Source organism: Engystomops pustulosus, chromosome 9 (assembly GCF_040894005.1).
Source record: "Engystomops pustulosus chromosome 9, aEngPut4.maternal, whole genome shotgun sequence".
NCBI classification, from domain to species: Eukaryota; Metazoa; Chordata; class Amphibia; order Anura; family Leptodactylidae; genus Engystomops; species Engystomops pustulosus.
Genome location: NC_092419.1, coordinates 8,296,591 through 8,312,945, shown reverse-complemented (window position 1 = coordinate 8,312,945; position 16,355 = coordinate 8,296,591). Strand labels below are relative to the sequence as shown.

Here is a 16,355-nt window from a genome sequence, read left to right as displayed (position 1 = left end):
AATAACAATGAGCTGATTTCCACTTGTGACTGTATCAATTTCTGGCACGTTTTGTAAGTTCGTACAATTGAGCAATTCGATTGGAGGATAAATCAGTTTTGGACCCTTTTATTCTACTCTGTTTAAAATGGTCCCAGAAAAAAACTTATCGAAAAGTGAACACACCATTACTGGGATTTTCAAGAAATTTTTGTGATAATTTTCTAAACTTACTTTTTATAGGAAGTAATTTATATCTGCAATAGAAAATCAAACCTAAATTTTTTTTTGCAAATTGTATTTTATCAAACGATTTTTGACTGCCCTACATTCTGTATGTCCTCGCTGTACTTTCCCTGTGCAGGTGTCATGCATATACATTAAGGACACCCGACTTACAGACGACCCCTAGTTACAGACGGACCCCTCTGCCCACTGTGACCTCTGGTGACCTCTCTGGATGTTACTATAGTCCCAGGCTGCAATGATCAGCTGTAAGGTGTCTGTAATGAAGCTTTATTGATAATCCTTCGTCCCATTACAGAAAAAAAATTAGAAAATTGTCCAATTGTCACTGGGGCAGAAAAAATTTTTGTCTGGAGCTACAATTGTAAAATATACAGTTCCGACTTACATACAAATTCAACTTCAGAACAAACCTGTGGACCCTATCTTGTACATAACCCGGGGACAGGCTGTAGATGTCAGTGCTGTGTGAGCGTCTCTCCTCCTCACAGAGCTGCTGCGGCGCCTCTAATACTCTCATACTTCACATGTCTTTGCTTCCTCCTCCCATCCAGCCCACATCTTCACTCGCCTTCAGCACCATCCTCCCTCCCTCCTCACAATCAGCCTCTCTGTTATCCAGGCTAAGGGACGGCCGGGGGATCAGGGGGCCCCATACAATGTTTCGATGAAACTAGGAAAAGCAAAATTCCGATCTGTAACTTCCTCTCCTCTTGTTCTTTTTGTTCTTGTTTCTTTACCTTCAGCTCACACCAAGAGAATTAGGGAGGTCACAAAACGTTTGCTCTGGGTCCCCCAATGCCAAATCCTTCTCTTGCATACGTTCTGTGTATATAATCTCTTGACCCTTCATTGTGACGCATATTACGATCTCTACGTGAAGAGTCGGGTTGGACAGAGTGTAGCTCAGGATAACGGTTTTCCTGACTACAGATCGGGTTGTCCGATATTTGTTTTCTTTCGTGTTGCCTTTAGTGATTTTCGTGATTTATAATTTTCTTTATATTTCTTTGTTAATTTTTTTCCCCTTATTTTTCGACTTCATGTGGTGGTTAAAAAAAAAAAAAAAAAAAACGTTTCTGTGCTAATAAAGCTGAAACAAAAAAAAACCAAAAAAAATTCCCCTGTGCAATACAAATGCAACAATGCCTGGACTTTAGACACACCCAGACTGCTTTCTAGGACAAGCAGAAGCACAAAGGAGCTCAGTACAGACGGAGCTGTCCTCCCCGGGACACAGGATGGCTCTGAACGTTGCAGTGACACTTCTCCTGGTTACTGGGGTCACCCTACTAATCTATCTCATTAAATGGTGGAACAGGGTGACCCAGAAGAACCTACCTCCAGGACCTACCCCTCTACCCGGTTTGGGGAATGTTCTACAGATCAACACCTCTGAACTACCACAGTCTTTAGTTAAGGTAAGTTCTTCTGTATCTACTTACCTGAGATGTTACTCTCATTATGGCAGTGGTTACATTGAATTTGCAGTTGTAAATCTGTGGTTGAACTTTCGCAAATGTCTCGGAAACCTTCACTGTAATGAATGTGTATTCCGCAGAGCCGCTGTTTATCTACAATGACTATTTTATGACTTTCCGTACTTGTCGCTTATGGAGTTACAAATAATCTACGTAAACAGCAACCTGTATCCTGCACAAAATAAAGCGTCTGGATTACAATGAATTATATGCGGATCGCAATGCTAGAACCATCAGCTATTGGCTGTAATAAGTTGTGGAATCAGTATACAAGTGGCTACAGCACCCCCACAGGGGAAATTAAGAATGACACCCTGGCATTCAGCCCCTTAGTCACACAGCCCTTTTTCACTTTTGCGTCTCCATTTTTCACTCTTCACTTTTAAAATTCCATAAATTTTTTATTTTTCTCCATAAGGAACTATGTAAAGGCCTGTTTTCTGTGTCACAAATTGTACTTACGGCTTTCACTGTACACTCCAGATGACACCTCCCCTTTATTCTTTGGGTCGGTATAATCTCATATAGGTTTTATTCTAGACCAAATTCTGAGACCAATAACTTTTTTTTTTACTTTGTTGTATGGAGCTGTGAGCATTATGCAGCAAACACCCAAAGGCGGCAGATTTACTTACCCGGTCCATTCGCAATCCAGCGGCGTGTTCTCTGCACTGGATTCAGGTCCGCCCGGGATTCATTAAGGTAGTTCCTCCGCCGTCCACCAGGAGGTGCTGCTGCACTGAAAAGCATTGGAACGCACTGGAGTTCACCGGGCCGGGCTGAGTGAAGGTAAGTGCAAAGCTCCGCGACAGATTTTTTTTAAATGCAGCGGTTTTTCCGAATCCGACGGGGCCACGCCCCCCAATTTCCGTTGCATGTATGCCAGCGGCGATGCACCACAATCCGATCGCGTGCGCCAAAATCCCGGGGAAATCGGCCCAAATCGGAAATATTCGGGTAACACGTCGGGAAAACGCGAATCGGGCCCTTAGAAAATGCCCCCCAATGTGTATGAAGAGGGCAAAGCCCATGTGCCCATTTCATACACCCCTTGCAGCACCATGATGTTTGGGAACACAATGGGTTAAAGTAAGGTTCTCAATTAACCTGCTCTGAAATGATGTAGACACAATGGGGCAGATTTACTTACCCGGTCCATTCGCGATCCAGCGGCGCGTTCTCTGCGGTGGATTCGGGTCCAGCCGGCATTCACTGAGGTAGTTCCTCTGATGTCCACCAGGTGGCACTGAAGTTCACCAGCTGTCGGGTTGTCCGACAGCCACGCCCCCTAATTTCTGTTGCATTCAAGCCGGCGCCGATGCAACACAATCCGATCGCATGCGCCAAAATCTCGGGGCAATTCGGCGCAAAACAGAAATCGTCGGGAAACCTGACCAAAAATGTGTCTGACAGACCCTTAGTAAATGAGCCCCATAGTGCTGTTTACATTGTTTTTAGTAAATGTGGGCCAGTGATTATCCCCTCCCTCGGGGCCATGATAAAGTCACAACCTGGGCCATCCTCTGGCTCGAGCTTAGTTTAGTTTTTCAATTCATATTGTAGGTTTTCAATGCAATCCTTAGGAAATCCATAAAACCTTTTCTGATTCTTCCTAGTAAGATATTCTTGATCTCTCTGGAGAGGATCATGGTATGTACGTACACAGCATCTGCTTTGACCTATACCATCCTCTTGTAATCATAAGCATAACCTTGGACTGAAGACTACAGACAGCTTGTGCTTTTATTGTTTTCTATTGTTTTCAGTTGAGTGAGAAGCATGGACCTGTCTACACCATCTACCTGGCAAACGTTCGGGCGATAGTCCTGATTGGGTACGATGCGGTGAAGGAAGCCTTGGTGGACCATGGCGATGCATTTAATGATAGGGTCGACACCGGACTCGGAGAATTTGTTACCAAGGACTTTGGTAAGAGACTTAAACAAATTACGACCATAAAAACAAGACATTTTTGTGATTGGTAAGTGATTTTCTATAATGTTTATAAACCATTCATTTAGGACAATATCTATCATGTTTTACAATATCTGAAAATTTGATCTTACCGTACGAGATGTAATTGGGAAACCTTCCTGAGCCGGCTCAAATATTTGATGTTTTAACTACAGTATATATCGATTTCATGAAGTGATCTGAATCAAGCTTAGCATTTATCCTGTAGGCACGAGATAAGGGATCAATATATCATTGTGGAAAGCCCGTTAACCATGAGGCACCAAGATCTGAATTATTTCATACCAGCAGAACTAACAGAATAGATAGAAGTAGATAGAAAGATAGATAAATAGATAGATAGATGTTCATCGAACAAAGGACCTCTGTCTTGAGCTCCATTGACTTCTTTGGTACTGCTAAAATGGTCTACAGGTTGGCCAAAACCCAGATGCCCTTCGCGTATGGCGCAGGTCAGTGACTTGGAGTCCTGCTGTGTTGGATGTTTAACTTGATACATTAGGGCACATTTACTTACTGGGTCACCGGAGTTTACTGAAAGTGCACTGTCCGTGTATAATACTGCGTGCCGCGATTCACTAAGATCGTGCGCCTGAAATCATGAATGTGTCGCTTCCCCGCTCAGGTTCCCGGAGTTCACCGTCTTTTTTGTGGTGCATTTTAAACATAGGGCTTGTGACTTGGAAATCTGAAAGTTTAAAGTTAAAAGTTAAATCCTGCACTCAGTCCGAATAAGTCGGACCATCCGGCGGCACGCCCCCTAATTTGTGTCGCACGGAGGCCATTGCCTCAAAAAATGTTGCGTGTGCCACAATCCAAGTGCACACACTTCTAGATACCTGTGTAGCCCGTTTTAGCCCCGATAAAGGTGCGCAGTCCAACAAAAGTGTGCAGCGCGACCCTTAGTAAATGAGCCCCGGTAACTTTAAGATACCAGCTATAACTGGTACCCTCTAAAGTTGACAATCTAAATGTTACAAAAACACACAGGCAATGTTTATTACCTAACAGGATTGTGATATATTGTGTATTAGTTAATTTTCATATAACTTTTTGAACTTACAGGGGTCATTGCCAGCAACGGAGAAAGATGGAAAATCCTTCGTCGATTCTCTCTCACAACTCTGAGGAATTTCGGAATGGGAAAGAGAAGCATTGAAGAAAGAATCCAAGATGAAGCCCGATGTTTAGCTGAAAAATTTATGAAGGACCAAGGTGGGCGGAGTTCTAGGCTTATATCCAGTGGCATAACAAGACTCCAGTGGGCCCTGATCCAAACTTAGAATTGGGGCCCCCATATACTTACATCCTCACTGCCGACCCCCATCCTGCACCAATACTTCAGAATACTACACACGTAGCTTCAATCCTCTCTGGTCTTCAATTTGGTGGCTTCTCACTCATGACAATTCTTCTCCATCAGTTACAGAACTTTGATAAATTCTCAGACCGTAACTTATTGTTACAGAATTCACCAGAAGATGTCTTCAGCTCCATACAGATCACCGCAGAACGGTGCACCTAAAAACACCACAGTCACTTACAGTATAATATCACATAGATAAAAACTTTCCCAATTTATATACTGCAATAATATCCTTATTAATTTAAGTTTACTCCCATTTATTAATGATGTGGTGCAGGGTTACACCTCAACTATTATATACAGGAGCCATTTCCCTTCACATCCCCTTATTACATAAAGGAGCCATTATTCCTCAGCCCCCACCCATACTATATACCAGGGTCAGGAAAAAATAAATATATATATATATACTCACCTCTTTCTGCTCCGTTGGCTCCGGCTGTGTAATTTATGCACAGAGTCATGTGCCCGCCATTGCACGCACTTCTTCTGCAAAGAGTAACAGAGCAGGAAGTGTCAGTGTTAATCGACTCTCAGCTGTATCGGAGGACAGCTTTGATACAGCTGAGAACTTTAATAGTCGAGAACCCGGCGGCCTCCCAGATTTTAATCTGTGATAGCTGCAGGCGGCATCCCCGCAGCTACCCCCCATGGCTAGCATATACATGACAGAAGGGCTCGGACAACGGATGTGACTGCTATGGCTCAGGCCCCTCTTGTCCCGGGGGCCGGTCGTGGTCGCACCCTCTGCCACCGTGATCATTGCACCCCTGCTTATATCTAAGATTTAAGTAAATAAGCAAACATATTCATCTTCTATCTTCGGGGATGCCATTACCTTCTATTGGGCATGTGCGATATGAACTATTTGTTTTGGCAGCCATTTTTAATTGACATTGCTGTGTGAGCTGTGTCGATCTCATACGGCCCACAAACAAAGGCACACAGATATTTGAGATATGGATATATTCTGGCTACAATATTTGGGGATGGACTTTTTTTGACCAACTATGTCTTAATTGGTATAATTGTTATGTTTTTTCTTTTCTCTGGCAAAGCGGCCATGTACTTTATCGTCCATATTTACTAAATATCAGTATCGTTCTTATATTAAGAACAATAATTAAGACCTGCATCTTTGTATCCCCAGATGATCCCATTGACCCAACTAATGTATTGCAACAAGCTGTTTCCAATGTCATCTGCTCCGTTGTGTTCGGTGAGAGATTTGACTATGAAGACCAAAAATTCTTAGCTCTCTTGTCATATTTTCAGGACCTTCTCCAATTGTTCAACACTCGTTCTGGACAGGTAGCTATCACGAAATATTTTAAATTGATATGGGAACAATATATAAAAATGGATTTACTCAAATAAAAGATGTATATTACTTTTGTCAACTATGGCCGACGTAGATTATGGTTGACTACATTGGGGAACTATTAAGACTGGGACTTTGAAATACTATAAGGCTGCTGCCTCTTTGTAGTTCCGTACTCTAGCTCTGCCAGGCCAGTCCTGGTCTAAACTAGCCTGACCTGGCAGAGATAGCATCCAGATCTACTTAGATTTAGCAGATGGAGAAGTAATTAGCTATAGTTTTGAGCGGAGACTATAGTAATATGACAGGACAGGGACATGAACAGGCAAAAAAAACACAAAAACACTTGGCGATAGGCTTGTTACATGATGCCTCTGATGCCAGACAACTAGTGGAGAAGGCATAGTAAATATATCATAATGGGGGTTATTTGTCCTGGTCCTTGTGATAGTTCTATGATTGGCTTTGGAGCTCCACTGTCTGGTGAATTTATTAAAGTGGCTTTGGCCGTTTGATAAATCTCTCAGGAGTGTCTGGGAATAGCAATATGTCTAAAACTACTGGACAAATAGGTGCATAACTATAGATCTGTAAGGCAACAATGCAAACCACTGAGCTGCCTAAACATAGTCCATAGATCAGTGTCTCGACCCAAGACTCTAGTTCCCATAAGATAGCACAACACCCTGAGGCAGCAAGTTCCATAGTTTGCAGACTTCACTTACAGTACCGTATTCTTTGGACTATAAGGCGCACAAAAAATCCTTTGATTTTCCCAGAAATCAAAGGTGCGCCTTGTAGTCCAGTGCGCCTTATATATCAACCGTACTTACAGACAACAGCTGCCTTGAACTGAGCACAGGTCTGCCACTCTGGATAGCACACAAGCCTCTCACCCAGCCAAACCAGTTCCCTACGCTGTACTGAGGAGACCCAATGAGGTCGAAACAGCGCTGTCTACAGTTGGGAGTCTGTTTCTTCTGGAATAGATACACTGGTTTGGTTTTAATCCCGCATCATGTCATAAGGCCTCTTGTAGGTCATGCTTGATGTCAAGGGAGCTGCCTTACAAGGTAGCTAAAAGAGGTGTGGTTTTCCTTATCCCATCCTGGAAAACTTTGCATATTTTCCCAGAATCCCATAGTGGAGCATCCATGGCTATAAGACTCCACACACCTACGTGGTGGCCTTAATTGGCAGTCTTCGTAAGAAGAACTCTTACTTCCTGACCCTAGTCACAAGCCTCTCATCCAGCCCAACCAGTTCCCTACGCTGTACTGAGGAGACCCAAACAGGTCGAAACAGTGCTGTCTACAGTTGGGAGTCTGTTTCTTCTGGAAGAGATATACTGGTTTGATTTTAATCTCGCATCATGTCATAAGGCCTCTTGTAGGTCATGCTTCATGTCAAGGGAGCTGCCTTATAAGGTAGCTAAAAGAGGCGTGGTTTTCTTTATCCCATCCTGGAAAACTTAGCATATTTTCCCACTCGGGATAGCAAGCATTTATTGATGGTGCGCCTTATAGTCTGAAAAATACAGTAATACAGTGAACAATCCCTGACTGTGATGATGGTAAAACCATTTTTTCCCTACACGTAGTGCAAACCGCCATATCTTTGTTACCATCCTAGGTGTAAAATGACTGTATCCATTTTGAGAACATTTCAGCAGGTTTTACCCCACTTAACTACTAGCTGCCATATGGGGCTCAAAATAGCCTTTCGAGATTTCGCGCTTTTATGTGAAATCTTATGAGGAGTGAAATTGTGTGTGAAATCTTAGGAGCTGTAGATGCAAAACATAAACTAAATTCTTTAAATGACCTATTAGTTTTACACGCATCAAAGCAACATTAAAACATTTTTGTAAAGATTAAAGTATAACTTAAAACTAGTGATGAGCGAATCTGCAGTGTTTGGGTCTTTGCCATACATTGCGGTTTCGGGTCCCCAAAACATGAAACTAGACACAAATTTTACTGGTGGCATTTGGGTTTGGTACCCAACCCGGACAGAACCCAGAACTTCAATAAGTCCATTTATTCCTACTTTAAGCCAAAGTAAAGAAGAATATTAATTGGCGAGTTATGATTAAGGACCCATTCTAGAGGTCTGAAACGCGTTACCTATTTCTTTTTTCTATGTGATCACTTTTTACCATGTTTTCTTTGCCTGATGCCGATGGAACCTCCTGTTTTTCCTTCTTCGACCAAGAATATTAATGTTGTTTTTATACTTTTTTCCAATCAGATTTTATTGATATTCCCATCTATAATGTCGCGTCTTCCCGGGCCCCACCAGGGGATCTTCAAAACTATGGACAGTCTGAAACAATTCATTAAGGAGATGATGAACTCCCACCGGGCCACCCTGGATGAGAACTGCCCCCGTGACTTCATAGATTGCTTCCTCATAAAGATGGATGAGGTGGGTATGTAGATAATCTTCCATTTTTAGACCTTGTTTTCACAGAAATTATTCCATCGTCTGAGGCTGACACCATCTTTTATTATCTAGAAAGAGAACATTTCTGTACAACAAAAAGTATATGGGACCTTAATCCTTTCCAGAGTAAGGTTTTTGCATTTCCATTTTTTTTTTAACTTTCCTCCTTCCACTAGTAACATAAGATGAAGTTTTCAGTGATACCATCTTGGCAAGTGTAAGACCTTTTGATTACTTTGCTGTTAAATATTTATGGGAAGCAAAATGGTGAAAAAGTTTCATATTGGTCATTTTAATCTTTGTTTTCTATATGGGATAATAATTTTTATTTTTAGATCAGAATTGGTTGATTAGAAACTTTGGGATGCAGCAATGTCTAATATGTTTATGTTTTTTGAATGTTTCTATGCATTCTAGTGCAGTTTTTTCATATTTTGTAACTTTTTAGATTTTTTTTTTCTCCTTTTATTTCATGCCCCCAGGACTTGCCTAGTTGCTCTGACCATTCATTAAGTATAATGCAATACAACTGCCTCTGGCAGACTGTAATAGCTCTAAAAGTGCCCACCTGTCGTGACAATTGATTAGCCATGGAAAAGAACCATTGAGGGTTAAGGGCAATGCTTTATAATCATAGTTTTATTGAAGTACAGTATTTATTTTGGGTGGTTTCATTTAAATGGCAGGTTCTCTTTAACTACTGTGATTGGGGTAGACAGTTAGCAGCAGAGACCTGTCTTCTGTGAGACCTCTCCATACATCCTATTACAGCCTGTCAATGTGCGTTTATGTTGTACCATTGTGTAGGAATTTGAGATGACCTTATACCACCTCCATCAACTCCAATCTTTAATGACCATTACTCCACTGATCCTGCCATGGTTGGATTTGTTGCCCTAAAACCCACCATTCCTGAGCAATCCTTAGATCTCTACTGGCAGATAAGTGGTGCCAAGCTGCCAGCTGCCATTACTGCCAGCCCAGGAATAGTCAGATAATTCCTAGCACACATTAGGGTCATTTTAAATAGTCAATGGGGCAGATTTACTTACCCGGTCCCTGCGCAATCCCCGAGGTGCGTTGTTTGACGAGGATGAAGTCTGCTGCAATTCATCAAGATCGTGCACCCGAGATCCTGCATGTGTCGCTTCCCCGCTCAGGTCCCCTGGAGTTCACCTTCTTCTTCCCGGTGTATGTAAGTGCATTGTCTTGCGACACAATTTGACTTGTTAAATTCCTCGTGTAGTCCGAATCTGTCAGATCGTCCAATGGCACGCCCCCGATTTGTGTCGCGTGAAAGCCGGCACGATTGTGACACAAAACAATCGCGTGCAACACAATCCCAGACACGATCCCCAAATAGTCAGGGAACCCAGCGAAAATGCGGCCGTGGGACCTTGGTAAATAAGCCACAATTTGCTTATCAGGATCTCTATTGTTAAATGGATATCTCTGCTGGAGCAGAGATCCCGACTCCATCCATCTGACAATAATGAGATTGATTACTTTGGAATGGTAAAAGTTAATGAGAAAATTCCAAATATAAACAGAATCAGTTGATCAGGATCTATCAAAGGATGTAAAGGATGGGATGGAAGGTTGTCTTTAATTATTTTTGGCAATAAAAAACCTAATTTATATTTATTTTTAGGAAAAAAAGAATCCCGACACAGAATTTCATGAGACCAACTTAGTGGCGTCAGTATTTGATCTGTTCTTTGCGGGGACAGAGACGACAAGTTTGACCCTGAGATATGGATTTCTGATACTTTTGAAATATCCGGAAATACAAGGTAATTAACCAGTTACTGATTTGGAAATAAAATGTTTCATTTCCCTTATGAGGGGTAGAAAAGTAGCAGTCACACATTGACTGCTTGTCAGGAAGGGTCCCAAACGCATATACACATATTATTTTTAGCAGCTCTACTCTCTATAGTCTCTGTCTGTGAATCTGCAGTCTCCTTGGTGCTGGTTGGAGGAGGAGTATCATCTGTTATTTTCTGCTACTCCTCTACAAAGAACCGGTATGTAATCTGACGCCTACATCGAGAAATCAGGGTAAAAGGCAAGAAAAGATACATTAAAAGGTTTCATGTATTCAGTTGTACTATTGATTCATTAGGTTACTGTCTATATTCTGTCTTTGCCTCATAGAATATACAATATGCCAGGCTCTTCAAAATGTCCTGCTAAAAACACATATAAAATTATAATATTATGCCATTTTGAATTAAAAAAATCTAATCCGTTTTTGATCAATTTCAGAGAAGCTCCACGAGGAGATTGACAATGTGATCGGCAAAGATCGTTGTCCATCAATAGATGACAGGAGTAAGATGCCCTATACAGACGCCGTGATCCACGAGATCCAGAGATTTGCAGATATTGTCCCTCTAGGAGTTGCTCATGGTGCAAGCAGAGACACAACCTTCCGAGGATATCACATTCCTAAGGTATATACTATAAGATGGTCTTCTCAAACTCTCGTACTTCATTAGATCTTCAAATTCAACTCCATCCTCTCAGTAGATACCGGTTAATACTATCTATGACAGATCAGACCCATATAAATCAGATACATTGAAAAATTCCAATTCAGTTCACCCCTGGAGGTCCTTGTAATTGTGGGTCTAATCAAATTTTAGGTCCGTGCCATGGAACAAGTTGTCCAGACACCAAGAAAACAAACACTGGAGAAAAATTAAAGGAGTTTCATATTTTATTAGATTACATAAAAAAGTGACTACATACATGCAGACAAGCTGACACGTTTCGAGTATTTTTTTTTAGACCAGGTCTTGTCTGCCAGACATTTTAGCTTTAGGCTGCACCGGTTTTCTGCCAGATACTATAGTAAGAATGCCCTTACCTGCCCTTGCTTTCCCCAAGGAAAAAAACAAAAAAAAGCAAAGATAAGGCCTGGTCAATGGCTTACATGATGCTTGTATTTTTTGAGAGGCTTGGCGTTAGACTCTTGTTTACACTCTTAGACGTTTACCGGCGCTCTAAATCTACTTGACTTGTACTTCTACTTTTAGGGCACCATGGTGTTTCCAGTCCTGACCTCTGTCCTGAAAGACCCCAAACAATTTAGGAATCCAGAAGAGTTTGATCCTGGGCACTTTCTTGATGATAATGGTGGCTTTAAAAAAAGTGAGGCCTTTATGGCATTCTCCACCGGTAAGAGATTATTGTTCTTTCCCTCTTTGCGTTCAGTTAAAGAATAATCTTCTTCACACTTTGCCTTCTCTCTGGGATCAAACATAATGGGGCAGATTTACTTACCCGGTCCTGTCGCGTTCCCGTGGTTCGTTGTCCGACGAGAAATTGGGTTTGCCGCGATTCACTAAGGTCGTGCGTCCAATTTCCTGCATGTGTCGCTTCCGCACCGAGGTCCGTCAGAGTTCAACTTCTTCTTCCCGGTGCTTGTAAGTGCGTGTCTTGCGACACAATTCTAAATGTTAAATATTGTGCATTGTCCGAATCCGTCGGGTTGTCCGATGGCCACGCCCCCCCCCCCAATTTCTGTCGCATGCAAGCCGGCACTGATGCGCCAAAATCCAATCGAGTGTGCCAAAATCCTGGGGCAATTCGGCGCAAAATGAAAATGCGTCCGACGGACCCTTAGTATATGAGCCCCAATATTGTAAGTTCCATCAATGAGATGGTTTCCAGGTTTTATATGTAACAAACCATAAAACCAAAGGAATTATACTCTGGCTACGCTGGCGGGGAGGTGATTTCATCATACAATGACGTATAAGCACCTGGTCTATGAGGAAATCGCCTCCCCTCCAGTGTAGCCGGATACATCATGAGGCTTATGACTCCTAATGTGGCAGCAGGGCACCTGCAAAGTGTATATTTTATGTAAGGTCTTACCTGCCTTCAAAATATTGACAGAATGCAAACTTTCACTAGCCCACTCCCCCACCGACTGCACCCCTTTCATGGACCTCCACGCCTCTTGGAGATGTCGTGAAGAGGATAATAATCACAATTGCTGCCCATTCGCTAGTGATTGGAATTGTTGATGGGTGTCTCCCCAGGATTGTAGCTTCTGTTACTGCATTGGGGGAATGTCCTCATACTGCGACCCTCTGCACTCATAGCTATAATTAAGAACGCATCAAGCGGATATAAAAGGTGATGGATGCTGATTTTTTAATTATGCTGGACTTTGATGTATAAACTCGTACAACTTTATATAGGAATGAGTGCTGGATCATAGTATTGTTTACTGAAAAGTTCCTTCTCATTGGGGCTCATTTACTAAAGGTCCGAATGCCGCACTTTTGTCAGGTTTCCCGAATATTTCTGATTTGCGCCGGCTTGCATGTGGGGGGCAACCTGACAGATTCCGAAAAAACGCAGATCAAGCACTTACATGCACCGGGAAGAAGAAGGTGAACTCCGGCGGACCTCGGCGCAGCAGTGACACCTGCTGGATATCGGGCGCAAGATCTTAGTGAATGCCGGCAGACCCGAATTCTCGTCGGACAACGCACCGCAGGATCGCGACTGGACCGGGTAAGTAAATCTGCCCCATTATGTTTAAAATTGACTAAAAAAGAGGTTGAAACAAGTTTTTTTTTTTTAATGGACAACTTGTTATAGGGTTGTACCAAGTTCTCTTTATCCATATTGGGACCCCCACCAATACCGAGAATGAGTGTCATACTCACTATCGATGAAGATCGATCATGCTTTTTGTGGATCCATTCAGTTGTATAGGAGTGTTAGAAATTGTGGAGCCCAGCACTCGGGTGTCTCTGGCTCTCCCATGGTATGGAATGGCATGGCAGGACACAATTTTGACCTGTCGCTCTATAAACTAGTGAGGATGGGACCAGCATTTCAGTTATTGGTGAGGGTTTCAGCAGCTGGACCCTGACTGATCAGATGGTTATCACCTATCCCATCAAACATATTGGGGCAGATTTACTTACCCGGTCCATTCGCGATCCAGCGGCACGTTCTCTGCGCTGGATTCGGGTCCGGCCGGGATTTATTAAGGTAGTTCCTCCGCCGTCCACCAGGTGGCGCTGCTGCGCTGAAAAACATCTGAACGCGCTGGAATTCACCGAGCCAGGCTGAGTGAACGTAAGCGCAAGCTCCGCGACAGATTTTTTTGTTTTAAATGCAGCGGTTTTTCCGAATCCGTCGGGTTTACGTTCGGCCACGCCCCCCGATTTCCGTTGCGTGCATGCCAGCGCCGATGCGCCACAATCCGGTCGCGTGCGCCAAAATCCCGGGGCAATTCAGGGGAAATCGGCACAAATCGGAAATATTCAGGTAACACGTCGGGAAAACGCGAATAGGGTCCTTAGTAAATGACCCCCATTATGCCCATTTTAAAGATGTTGTCCAATTTTAGGTATTCCTGTGGATAATTTTAGCTGACAAATCATGTGTTATTCTTGTACTATCACCTTAGGTAAACGTATTTGTATAGGAGAAGGCCTGGCCCGCATGGAGCTCTTCCTCTTCCTCACCACCATTCTGCAGAAGTTTACCTTGGAGCCCACCATAGACAAAGAGACCTTGAGCATAAAACCAGAACCCAAGACCAACGCATCAATACCCCGTACATACCAGATGAAAGTCATCCCTCGTCTCTGAATTGGAATTATTTTTAATTTTTTTTAGTATTATATTTGTGTTTTCCTACTGGCTACTACTATGGAATATTGTATCCTATAACAGTAGAGCACAGTGACTCCTCGTAGCATTGTAGGTTTTGAGTATTGTTTTTGAAAAATGGCTGACATTTCTTCTGTATTTCATGAACATAACATGCAAAAGTGAAGAAAACCGTAAACGGGTTACTCATTAAATAGATCTTGTTGATATTTTTTTTTTTTTTTTTTTTTAATAAATTTTATAGGAGATCATAGATAGTACATAGAGTTCTCAATCATTTACATGGCATATCCACATCTGCATTTTACAGTTGTTATACAATTTTCATAGTATAACTCAATATATCTTTCAACTCGATATCATGAACATAGTAGGTAACTCAAGAGAACAAAAAAATAACACAAACAAAGCTAAACATGGTACATCAAGGTCTTCAAAACAAATTTAGGCTGGTGAATAAAGAAATAAGAGAGATGAAGCAGCACTCCTGGAAAAAGCTAGGTGTTTATTTACCCAATGTGGAAGGTGCAATGTTTCAGCCCCTCAATGGAGCTTTTTTCAACCATGCTTGAAACTAGCCCCATTGAGGGGCTGAAACGTTGCACCTTCCACTATGGGGCAGATTTACTTACCCGGCCCATTCACAATCCAGCGGCGCGTTCTCTGCAGTGGATTCGGGTCTTCCGGCGATTCACTAAGGTAGTTCCTCCGCCGTCCACCAGATGTCGCTGTTGCGCTGAAGAGCATCGGCACGCACTGGAGTACACCGAGCCGGGCTGAGTGAAGGTAAGCGCGTACCGAGCGTCAACATTTTTTTTTTAAAATGCAGCGGTTTTTCCGAATCCGTCGGGTTTTCGTTCGGCCACGCCCCCGATTTCCGTCGCGTGCATGCCGGCGGCGATGCGCCAAAATCCGATCGCGTGCGCCAAAATCCCGGGGCAATACAGGGAAAATCGGCGCAAATCGGAAATATTCGGGTAACACGTCGGGAAAACGCGAATCGGGCCCTTGGATTCACCCAATGACCCCCATTGGGTGAATAAACACCTAGCTTTTTCCAGGAGTGCTGCTTCATCTCTTTTATTTCCTTTGGCAGTCGTTTGCTTACCTTGAGTCCGGTGAGCGGAGGCTTGCACCCACACTGGGACCTTAGTCCCTTCCCTCACAGTGCTGCTCTACCTTCACAGTTGTACTTTTTAGGCTGGTGCATAAATGTACATCATACTTCATGGTTTATTTCACTTTCCTTCCTGTTACTCATGGTGTGGATTGGGTGAACTTTAATTGTCCAATAGGCCTGTTTCTACAAAAGCTTGGTGCTCGGAAGACCTGGAATATGGTGACAACAATCAGTGTTCCCAGTGTTTGTAGAATTTTTCTTGGCGCCCTATAGGAAATGCTGTGTGTATGCTCCAGGATGCAGTTGAGACTTTCTGGTAATGTTCCGTAAATGAAGGTATCTGTGTAGGTCGCCAAAGTTGTGCTATCCTGGTAACTGTTGTGGTAGTGACATGATAAGTCACAACTCTTTCGCTGGGTGGTAGATCTGCCAGTCAAATTCCTAGAGTGCTAGGGCTGGTTGCAATGAGAGCTGAATGTGTAAAGTGTCTTGCAGGATACATTTGTTTCCAGAATGACAAGGGCATTGCCAAAAAACATGCAGGATTGACCCAGTTTCTCACTGGCACCACAATTGTCTGACAATGTTGGATAAATCCTTGCTATAATACCACCTCTATAACAGTTTCCGTCATGTCTCCAAATGCAGAGCACAGCTGGATAGGGTTTTGGTGATGTTAAACAATGAATCCCATACCTCTCTGTCTGTTAAGAGCGCAAAATCCTTTTCCCAGTGTTGGAGGCATATAATTCCCCCTGGTGCTTGGGCGTTTCCTAA

At 42.8% G+C, this 16,355-nt stretch overlaps 2 protein-coding genes across 2 annotated transcripts in view; both read left to right on the top strand.

Annotated features, from left to right (window-relative positions):
- LOC140077967 (cytochrome P450 2G1-like) overlaps positions 1-16,355 on the top strand; it is a 119,169-nt gene that overhangs the window by 43,845 nt on the left and 58,969 nt on the right. The window lies entirely within an intron of this gene.
- LOC140077976 (cytochrome P450 2A4-like) lies at positions 1,364-14,677 on the top strand. Its single transcript, XM_072125671.1, has 9 exons — positions 1,364-1,646; positions 3,473-3,635; positions 4,746-4,895; positions 6,197-6,357; positions 8,618-8,794; positions 10,464-10,605; positions 11,081-11,268; positions 11,854-11,995; positions 14,253-14,677. Exons 1-9 carry the CDS (start codon positions 1,467-1,469, stop codon positions 14,435-14,437), a joined length of 1,488 nt encoding a protein of 495 aa, XP_071981772.1. The 5' UTR covers positions 1,364-1,466; the 3' UTR covers positions 14,438-14,677.

What these genes read in the sequence shown, in the direction of transcription:
- LOC140077976 (XM_072125671.1), top strand. Translation starts at nt 1,467, where the DNA reads ATGGCTCTGAACGTTGCAGTGACACTTCTCCTGGTTACTGGGGTCACC. An exon ending in TACCACAGTCTTTAGTTAAG is followed by an intron (nt 1,647 to 3,472) that starts GTAAGTTCTTCT and finishes TATTGTTTTCAG; the next exon opens with TTGAGTGAGAAGCATGGACC. An exon ending in GAAATATCCGGAAATACAAG is followed by an intron (nt 10,606 to 11,080) that starts GTAATTAACCAG and finishes GATCAATTTCAG; the next exon opens with AGAAGCTCCACGAGGAGATT.